This window comes from Cervus elaphus, chromosome X, assembly GCF_910594005.1.
Source record: "Cervus elaphus chromosome X, mCerEla1.1, whole genome shotgun sequence".
NCBI lineage: Eukaryota > Metazoa > Chordata > Mammalia > Artiodactyla > Cervidae > Cervus > Cervus elaphus.
The window spans coordinates 131,608,684-131,619,985 of NC_057848.1; the positions used below are offsets into that span (position 1 = coordinate 131,608,684).

Genomic DNA, 11,302 nt, shown 5'->3' on the forward strand with positions numbered 1-11,302 from the left:
ATCCCCTGGAGAAGTAAATGGCAACTCCCTCCAGTGTTCTTGCCTGGGAAATCCCGTGGACAGAGGAGCCTGGTGGGCTACAGTCCACAGGGTCTCAAACAGTTGGACACGACTGAAGTAACTAAACATCATAAGTCAGGAACAGGCAGATGGAGGAGAAAGGCGTGAAGCACAGTGTAAGGCAAGGGCGCAGAGTTTCCATTCCCACTCTGGGCTGAACTACTCTCCCCACACCTCCACATGTTCACCAGCGTGGAAACTCGCCAAACCCTGTACCTTTGGGGTTTTATGGAGGTTTCATTAAAAAGGCATGATTGACTAAATCGTTGGCTGTTGGTGAATGAAGTCACTCTTCAGCCCCTTGCCCCTGCCCTGGAGGTATGGGGTGGGGAGTGGAGGTGGGGCACTGAAAGTTCCAACCCTGCAATCATGTGGTTGGCTCCTTTGGCAACCAGCCCCCATCATTAAGGTGCTTTTCCAAAATGTCACATTAACATAAGAAAAGAGACCCTATCACTGTCATCACTTAGGACATTCTAAGAGTTTTAAGCTAGTGGAGGTGATGGAATTCCAGTTGAGCTATTTCAAATCCTAAAAGATGATGCTGTGAAAGTGCTGCGCTCAATATACCAGCAAATTTGGAAAATTCAGCAGTGGCTGCAGGACTGGCAAAGGTCAGTTTTCATTCTAGTCCCAAAGAAAGGCAATGCCAAAGAATGTTCAAACTACCACACAATTGCACTCATCTCACACACTTGCAAAGTAATGCTCAAAATCCTCCAAGCCAGGCTTCAATAGTACATGAACCGTGAACTTCCAGATGTTCAAGCTGGATTTGGAAAAGGCAGAGGAACCAGAGATCAAATTGCCAACATCCGCTGGATCTTCAGAAAGCAAAAGAGTTCCAGAAAAACATCTACTTCTGCTTTATTGACTGTGCCAAAGCCTTTGATTGTATGGATCACAACAAACTGTGGAAAATTCTTAAAGAGATGGGATCACCAGACCACATCACCTGCCTCCTGAGATATCTGTATGCAGGTCAAGAAGCAACAGTTAGAACTGGACATGGAACAACAGACTGGTTCCAAATTGGCAAAGGAGTACATCAAGGCTGTATATTGTCACCCTGCTTATTTAACTTATATGCAGAGTACATCATGAGAAACCCTGGGCTGGATGAAGCACAAGCTGGAATCAAGATTGCTGGGAGAAATATCAATAACCTCAGATATGCAGATGACACCACCCTTATGGCAGAAAGCTAAGAAGAACTAAAGAGCCTCTTGATGAAAGTGAGAGGAGAGTGCAAAAGTTGGCTTAAAACTCAACGTTCAGAAAACTAAGATCATGGCGTCCAGTCCCATCACTTCATGGCAAATAGATGGGGAAACAGTGGAAACAGTAACAGACTTTATTTTGGGGGGCTTCAAAATCACTGCAGATGGTGACTGTAGCCATGAAATTAAAAGACGCTTACTCCTTGGAAGGAAAGTTATGACCAACCTAGACAGCATATTAAAAAGTGGAGACATTACTTTGCCAACAAAAGTCTGTCTAGTCAAAGCTATGGTTTTTCCAGTAGTCATGTATGGATGTGAGACTTGGACTATAAAGAAAGCTGAGCGCTGAAGAATTGATGCTTTTGAACTGTGTTGGAGAAGACTCTTGAGAGTCCCTTGGACTGCAAGGAGATCCAACCAGTCCATCCTAAAGGAAATCAGTCCTGAATATCCATTGGAAGGACCGATGCTGAAGCTGAAATGCCAATACTTTGGCCACTTGATGGGAAGAACTGACTCATTTAAAAAGACACTGATGCTGGGAGTGATTGAAGGCGGGAGGAGAAGGGGACGGCAGGATGAGATGGTTGGATGGCATCACTGACTTGGTGGACATGAGTTTGAATAAGCTCTGGGAGTTGATGATAGACAGGGAGGCCTGGCATGCTGCAATCCATGGGGTCACAAAGAGTTGGACATGACTGAGCGACTGAAATGAACTGAACTGAAGAGTTTTAAGAGCTCTGTGCCAGAAATAGTGATGAAACCAAATATACATTTCTTATTATAAATCACTAGATCATATTGCCAATGTATAAATATTAGGTTCCTCAGGCAGTACAAACTCAGATATTTAGGCAGAAAATGTCATTTCCATCTAGAACCTGGAGAAAAGTGACAAAGGGAAATAAACTTGAGGGAAGTGGTATTGATTTTAGAGAAAGGGCATAGCAGAGCTGGAGCCGTCAGGAAAGCATTGTGTAAGCCACAGGATTTAAAGTGGTCAAAATTAAAAGAAATGGACTATTGTTGTTGGGGGTGGGAAACCATTTCTTCCCACCCTTCTAGGTTCTTTTGGCTGGTTGAATAGTTAAAATGAGGTTAAGTTGGATTAACAGGAGCAAAAAAACCAAATGCTTATATATGGGGAATCCATATAAACGTGAGAGATTCCAAGGACAGGTAAAATGAGGTATAGATATCATTCTTGACTGAAGGACTGAGGAGAAGGGGTTAGGGGTCTGGGACTCCAAAAGGAAAGGGAAGGAAAGCAATTCCCAGGAAGATGAAAAGAGCAAATGTTTGGTAAAGAAATCTTTGCTGGGCCATGCAGAAACAATGGAACACAGAAAGAAATTTGAACAAGCAGACTTTGCTCAGTTCCTCCCTGTCTACCTTACCTTACATCTGCTCTCTTGGAACAAACCCTTTATCTAAATTCTTTTAGGCAGTTAAGGGGGAGGTAAAAGGTCTTCCTGAGTCTTTTGTTTCTTAAAAATAATCAATTAAAAATAATCCTCATGCCAGAGAGGCACATTTTGGGGTGGCAGATTTTGCTCCCATACATTATTTTTTCATCTTAAATTGTCCTTAACTTTGAATCTCAGGGCATTTTCCTTGAGTTTCATTTACCCAGGTTTGGCTTGTTGCTAATAAATTTCTCATCTCCAAACTCTTCAGTTGTCATTATTCCAATATAAGTTCTTCTCTTTCTTTTTCTCTTGTTGTTAGGATTTAAATCATGATTTCTTGCTCAAAAATCAAACAAAAACCAAACAATTCAAAAATTTTGCTGCTGAATAAAGAATGAAGATCTTCTAATACTGACCTTTTCATGAGAGAAGATAATTTCATTGTAATGTTATATGTTGCATGATGCATTTCTTTTTTGTATTGAAGACTTTTGTTTAAAATAAGTCTATCAGGAAATAGTGATTTTGAATGTACATATTTGTACAATGTTCTTCTATAACATGGTAAAATTAAGAAATACAGTCAGCCCTCCATATCCACAGATTCGCCCAACCATGGATCAACAGTATTTGGAAAAAAAAGATCTGGAGAATTCCAAATAGCAAAGCTTGAATCTGCCACACACCAACTATTTGCATTGTGTTTACATTGTATTTACAGCTATTTACATGACATTTACATAGTATTAGGTATTTTAAGTAACCTAGAGATGATTTAAAATATACAGGAGAATATGCATAGATTATATGTGAATGCTCCACCATTTTATGTAAGGGACTTGAGCATCCTTAGATTTTAGTATCTGCAGGAGATCCTAGAACCAAGATACTGAGGAACTATTCTATTACTTAAGAGTGAAAATTGCTTAAAGTCTTATAATGAAATTTTTGAGGACATGTTGAATAGTTGAATTGAATGACTTGATCTTAGCCTTCACTGATTAAAAAGACATGTATATATATATATATATGTATATACATGGAAGGAAAATTATGATCAACCTAGACAGCATATTAAAAAGCAGAGACATTACTTTGCCAACAAAGGTCCATCTAGTCAAGGCTATGGTTTTTCCAGTAGTCATGTATGGATGTGAGAGTTGGACTATAAAGAAGGCTGAGCGCCAAGGAATTGATGCTTTTGAACTGTGGTGTTGGAGAAGACTCTTGAGAGTCCCTTGGACTGCAAGGAGATCCAACCAGTCCATCCTAAAGGAGATCAGCCCTGGGTGTCTATTGGAGGGACTGATGTTGAAGCTGAAATTCCAATGCTTTGGCCACCTGATGGGAAGAGCTGACTCATTTGAAAAGACCCTGATGCTGGGAAAGATTGAGGGCAGGAGGAGAAGGGGACGATAGAGGATGAGATGGTTGGATGGCATCACCAACTCAATAGACATGGGTTTGGGTGGACTCTGGGAGTTGGTGATGGACAGGGAGGTCTGGCGTGCTGCGGTTCATGGGGTCACAAAGAGTCAGACACGACTGAGCGACTGAACTGACTGATACACACACACACACACACACACACACACATATAAAATACACACACATTTTGTATATGCACATTCAGACACACAGTGATTTACTACTTTAGGGCATAAGAAAGACATTTCTTAAAGTTCCATGTAGTATGAATTACAGAGAATACACCCTAAGAGTTGGTTTAGCCATCATCCATCTGAATAGTCATTTCCTTCTTTACACAGCTGGTTGGGTAGTCTGGGCTCAACCTCCAGCATCCAACAGGAGGCATTCGTGAAAGAGAAGTATAGTGTCCTTCAAGAATCACAGTTTTTCCTACTTAACTATTCTTGTTGGAAATGATGGGACTAAATGTAGCCATGTAGGATGAGAGCCAGCTGCTTCTGAATAGGCCCGCTCCCTCCCTGGGATTTGGAGGGTAGCCCAGCAGATAAGCAGAGCTCTGGAGCCCTCAGACTGGGGTTATGGTCCAGACTCCTTCACTTACTGGCAGTTTGACTTTAGACAAGCTACTTAACCTTTCTCTTGCCTCAGTTTCCTTTTCTGTAGATGAGTATCATAATAATACCTACCTCTTAGGGTTTTCTGCTGTTCTTCAGTTCAGTTCAGTTCAGTCACTCAGTTGTGTCCAACTCTTTGCAACACCATGGACTGCAGCATGCCAAGCTTCCCTGTCCGTCACAAACTCCCAGAGTTTACTCAGACTCATGTCCATTGAGTCAGTGATGCCATCCAACCATCTCATCCTGCCGTCCCCTTCTCCTCCTGCCTTCAATCACTCCCAGCATCAGTGTCTTTTTAAATGAGTCAGTTCTTCCCATCAAGTGGCCAAAGTATTGGCATTTCAGCTTCAGCATCGGTCCTTCCAATGGATATTCAGGACTGATTTCCTTTAGGATGGACTGGTTGGATCTCCTTGCAGTCCAAGGGACTCTCAAGAGTCTTCTCCAACACAGTTCAAAAGCATCAATTCTTCAGCGCTCAGCTTTCTTTATAGTCCAACTCTCACATCCATACATGACTACTGGAAAAAACAATAGCTTTGACTAGACAGACTTTTGTTGGCAAAGTAATGTCTCCACTTTTTAATATGCTGTCTAGGTTGGTCATAACTTTCCTTCCAAGGAGTGTCTTTTTATTTCATGGCTGCAGTCACCATCTGCAGTGATTTTGAAGCCCCCCAAAATAAAGTCTGTTACTGTTTCCACTGTTTCCCCATCTATTTGCCATGAAGTGATGGGACTGGACGCCATGATCTTAGTTTTCTGAATGTTGAGTTTTAAGCCAACTTTTGCACTCTCCTCTCACTTTCATCAAGAGGCTCTTTAGTTCTTCTTAGCTTTCTGCCATAAGGGTGGTGTCATCTGCATATCTGAGGTTATTGATATTTCTCCCAGCAATCTTGATTCCAGCTTGTGCTTTCTCCAGACCAGCATTTCTCATGATGTACTCTGCATATAAGTTAAATAAGCACGGTGACGAGATACAGCCTTGACGTACTCCTTTGCCAATTTGGAACCAGTCTGTTGTTCCATGTCCAGTTCTAACTGTTGCTTCTTGACCTGCATACAGATACCTCAGGAGGCAGGTGATATGGTCTGGTGTTCTCATCTCTTTAAGAATTTCCCACTGTTTGTTGTGATCCACACAGTCAAAGGCTTTGGTATAGTCAATAAAGCAGAAGTAGATGTTTTTCTGGAACTCTTTTGCTTTTTCGATGATCCATCGGATGTTGGCAATTTCATCTCTGGTGCCTTTTCTAAATCCAGGTGTTGACTTAAAATCAAATAGATTGCCAGTTACTTCTGCAGCGAAGATGAATTTATTTGCAATCAGCAGAGAATTGCCATGGGGTCCCAAAGAGTCAGATACGACTTAGCAATTAAACAACAACAGCAAGAGAAGTGCATTTGGGGGTCTGCCGCTATGGTAAGCCATGTGCAAGTTCCTTCATGGCAAAAGAAGGAGAACACTTGAGAGGAAAAGGAAATTGGAAAAGTGGTAGCAAACATAGGGTCTATGTCTTTTCATTGGCTGTGTCCTTGCCAGGGAAGAAGAGGAGTTGCTCTTCTTCTCTTGTGTTCTGCTTATAATGAAGGGCATGAAGGCTTCCCCTTCTGGTCTCCTGACTCTATTTAACTGAAGTTTCTGTTTATTGATTTTTTAAACTGAAGCAGTTAAATAGCTCAGTATAACTCTTAAAAGAATACCTGTCATATCATGAATAACCAGTAAATTTATAATCATCGTCATCATCAATCATCTCTTAAACTAAGACTTTATGCTTCAGTTAGAGATGCCAGTTCTTGGTGCTCTTCAGATTCTGATTCTGCATCATCATTGTGAATTATCACAGTTTTATGTATAACCCTTGTTTCAGTGACTTCCACCTCTTTGGTTATTTCTGGAGTTTAGGTCTGTGCTATACAGAACCCTGTTTCCAGATATTTACCAGAATCTTTACCTCACTGTCTTAGGGGTACCTTAAATTAAAATGCCCCAAACTGAGCTTCATTTCTCCCTATGATCATTATTTCCCAGTTAAAAATGTTTAAAACTTCTTTTCTTTGTGCTTTTTTATTTTCTTTATAATGTTGCGCCCCCCCCCCCCCCGCCACATCACTCAATTCATGTCTACCCAGAACCTCAGAATGTGAACTTATTTGGAAATGGAATCTTTGCAGATACAATTAAAACACCTACTAAAAGTTAAAATGAGCTCATACTGGATTAGAGTGGCCCCTAAATCCAGTAATTGTTGTCATAAGAAGGCTATGTGATGACAGACACACACACAGACAAACGGAGAATAAGATAGAGGTAGAGAATGGAGTGATGTATCTACAAGCCAAGGAACTCAAAGGATAGCCATCAACTCCCAGAAGCTGGGAGAGGGGCATGGGACAGTCTCCCTTAGAGTGTCCAGGAAGAACCAGCCCTGCCAGCACCTGGATTTTGGACATCTAGTCTCTTCACAGTGACAGAATGCGTTTTGTGGCTTTAAGCCTCTCAGTTTGTGGTAATTTGTTATGGGAGCCCTAGGAAACTAATACAGACATCGTCAGCTCTTACCAAATTTAGAAGTCTTAGAACCATCCTTATCTGTATTAGTTTATAAGGTCACTGAGCATATTGAATTAGGGGGCCTAACCTACTCCAGGATGACCACATCGAGCTAATTACATCTGCGATGACTTTATTTCCAAATAAGGTCACATTCTGAGATATCAGAGGGTTAGGACTCCAACATGTCTTTTTTGAGGGGACACAATTTAACCTATAACTTGACCTCTTTCTTTTATCACCACTTCACATCAATCAGCTTCCAGGTATTGTATGTTCTACTGTGGCAGAGTCTTTCAGATTTAGTTATTCACCCCAGGCTCAGCTGCACTGGTTATGGCATAGTCATTTCTCCCTAGGATTATTGCAGTAACCTCCAGTGATTGTCCTCCTTCCTTTCATTCTTCATACATCCAATGAGTTACCTAATAAACTTCTAATCCAGTTTCACTGAGATCCACTGTTGACTTTCCCTAGCCATAGCATAAAGTATAAACTAGCACAGAAGGGCTCAAGTTTGGCCCCGCCTTTTCCTTCCAACTGCCTCTCTTCTCGCTTTGTACTGTGTACCCCAGACCAACCAGGATACTCACCCTTTCTTGAAAATAGATTTTTTAGGTCTCCAGGCCTTTGCTTATACTATTCTCTATGCCTGGAACAGCCTTCATCACTTTAATCCCCTGCTGAACTGCTTGCTGCTCAAGACTTCCCTGGTGGCTCAATGGTAAAGAATCCGCCTGCAGTGCAGGAGATGCCAGTTCAGTCCTTGGGTTGGGAAGATCCCCTGGAGATGTAAATGGCAACCCACTCCAGTATTCTTGCCTGGGAAGTCCCATGGACAGAGGAGCCTGAAGGGCTACAGTCCATGGAGTCACAAAGAGCTGGACACGACTTAGTAGCTAAATAACACATCAACAAACTATTCTTCATCCCATAAAGCCCAAGTGAAATATCACTTTCTCAGGTTGCTTCCACATCACATAGAATTATGGAGCCCTTAGCTGTATTTCTGTGGTATCTTGTGACTCCAGATACTAATTTGGCACTAGGAAAGATTTAACAGCTCTCATATACAACGATTAACCTTGACAACAGAAATATAGGTAGCCGTAGTTATGGGCTCACCACCTCCCGCCATTGATAATAATATTAGCCATTGCAGGATAAATAAAAGTTTAAGTATGCCTATGTGTATATAGATTTACATATACAAGATTTTTGAAATCTCCTTGACACGTTTATTATTACATAATTGCATTTTGTTACAAGCCATCTTAGCCAAATAATTCTTAAACCTCTTTAGAGTGAAGGTGTTTAGCAAATATATATACACATATATGTATTACATAATGTGTGTGTGTGTGTGTGCGCGCATGCATGCACACACTCAGTCATATCCGACTCTTTGTGAGTCCATGCACTGTAGCCCAGTAGGCTCCTCTGTCCTTGGAATTTTCCTGTCAAGAATACTGGAGTTGGTTGCCATTTCCTTCTCCAGGGGATCTTCCCCACCCACAGATGGAAGCCAGGTCTTCTGCATTGGCAAATGGATTCTTTACCACTGAGCCACCTGGGAAGCCCATGATATATCGTGCATGTGTGGGGGCTTTCTCCACCTGTGTCGTTCTGGGACCAGCAGCATCTTGGGCCACGTTCTTCTCATGGTGATGGCAGAGGTACAAAGGCCAAGCCAAACCATTCTAGCACATTAGGGCCTCTGTCTGGTGTATCTGCTAGGATGACATAGGCCAAAGCCAGCCATGTGGCCAAATTCATGTCAAAGGGAAAAAGGACTCCTTAGGAAACAGGATTCCATAGGAGGTTCGGCAAATTCACGTGGCAAAGAGCACAGTATATATAATTCTAATACAGGGAAGGACAAAGGATCGAGTATAAGAATCCAATCTACTGCAGAGTCCTGATGATCTGAAAGTCAATGAAATGTCTGCTTGGAAAATTTAGCCAAGAGCTTATATAAATGACAAGGAACAAACAATTTGATGTTGCATTTATAAAACTGCACTTTCAAATGTAGTTCTAATTATATCCTTCTTTGTGTTTTTTTTCCCAGAGATGTGAAGATGAGTGGCTTGGGATGCCATCACCTATTCCTGTGAAAGGCATTTACTATTTAAACCTTTTAAAGGATGTGTTTGGCTTAGAGGAGGAGTAACCTTGCAGTTTTGGTTAACTTCCTTTGATTTCCTGATTTCCTGCTTTAATTTTTGCCAAGTTTATTTCAGTAGATATAATTCCATTAAAAACAAGAGAGACAAGGTTCATGTTGAATTAAAATCCATATTCCAAAATTAATCTCCTTTTGTCATCTCAGGTTTTCTGAACCTCATATTGCTGATGTACCTGCACTATTAAAAATGCCATTTAAAGAAACAGTGAGCATTTTTATTATATGTGTGATTTATTGATACCAAGAATCTTGCAGTAATTTTCTATCCAATGTAATTTGATTCATTATAGCACAAAAAGAAAATGACTTTTGACAGCTATATAAGACAATATAAAATCAAGTTATATCAGAACAATAAGTTGTGATTCTATTAAACATTTTTTTGAAATCTTTTTGACAGACACTTATTACTTACATAATTAAACTTTTTAGCAACTCAGCTTTTCAAAATAATCCTTAAACCTCTGTAGACTGAAGGTATTAATTTTTTCTGAAATTAACAACGCTATAAGAAGAAAAAAGAGCCCTCCCCTACAACATACAGACACACACAAAAAAAATTTGACAAAGTAAAATATATGCAGTTATTTTTTTTAAACTTACACAATTTAGGAATATATTGTTGTTGTTGTTGTTGTTTAGTGACTAAGTTGTGTCTGACTCTTTAGCGACCCCACAGACTTTAGCCCACCAGGCTCTTCTGTCCATGGGATTTCCCAGGCAAGAATACTGGAGTGGGTTGATGCATGTGTATATAATTATAGTATGACCAAAACTGTATTATGTCTGAAATATTTAAGGATGTGAATGTTGAGGGTCCTGAGAGGTTTTTTTTTTTTGGTTCATTATGTACACATATATAACCACCCAGAGGTTTGAATATTCTAAGACTGTAACATGTTTCCCTTTTGCTTTTCTCTAGTTCTCTTTTTCTTCTAGGACTGTACATTATGAGTCTCAGCAGAGCTTTTGTCATGTAGTGCACATTTGATTACACCTCATAATCACGGACCTCTGGGAATTCACTGTGAGAAGTTTGTCTCAATCTACCCCGTTCTTCAGTGTTGGTTGCTGAGTATCATAAACCCAGTTGCCTGGTGTTTTTAGACGATGGAAGCCTGTGGAGAAGGGTCTTTGACACTGACCCAGGGACTGCTCTGAGACTAGGAAGAGGAACTGACAGCATCTCAAGGGCCCCTTCTATCTTCTTATTCTTTCACTCGACGTTTGCAGTGTTTTGCCTAGAAATCAGCTGGCTTCTTGACACTCAGATATACCACTTTGCTTGACAACAATGACTGCTTCATTTTTAAAATTTGAAGTTCATCAGTAAACCATTTCTATATATAAACCTAGGATAGTTCTCCATGTGCCATTGTTAAAATAGATCCCATAGGATTTTCCAATAAACTAGAATACTCAATTTATATACTAGAACCATATACCCATAAAGTCTAATTTTGACTTCTTGATTTTTGTCCCAGGTTGTTTTTTTTTTTTTTTTTTTTTAAAGACAGCTGACAGTGCCAAGCTATTTTGTCACTTTGCGATTTTCCATTCCCCAGAGAGCAAGCTTTTAGAAGGATGACACATTCCTGGAACTTTTCGGGCTGACACATCCGTCACTTACCTATTCAACTCTTCAGTCAGTTGTCTTTCCCTCAAGATTTTAAATATGTAGATAATTTAGCCCTGGTACAGGCTTGTAATAAAGTTCATTTGAGAAGTGGGAGGAGAAAAGGGAAGGAAGCAAGCCAGTGATACACTCCTGAGTTTGTGGGATGACAGCTGCTTGTTCTGATACATACATG

General features: G+C 40.5%; 1 protein-coding gene across 2 annotated transcripts in view; it reads left to right on the plus strand.

The window, feature by feature from the left end:
- The window catches only part of EFHC2 (EF-hand domain containing 2), a 245,740-nt gene extending 235,750 nt beyond the window's left edge, over positions 1-9,990 (plus strand). Inside the window, exon 15 of one of the 2 annotated variants that reach the window (XM_043897067.1) lies at positions 9,375-9,989. In XM_043897067.1, the coding sequence (XP_043753002.1) occupies positions 9,375-9,476 (102 nt within the window). In that variant the 3' untranslated portion in view covers positions 9,477-9,989. Of the gene's footprint in view, positions 1-9,374 lie in introns of both variants that reach the window. The other variant, XM_043897068.1, reaches the window with a different exon arrangement.
- Positions 9,991-11,302: the final 1,312 nt, after the last annotated feature.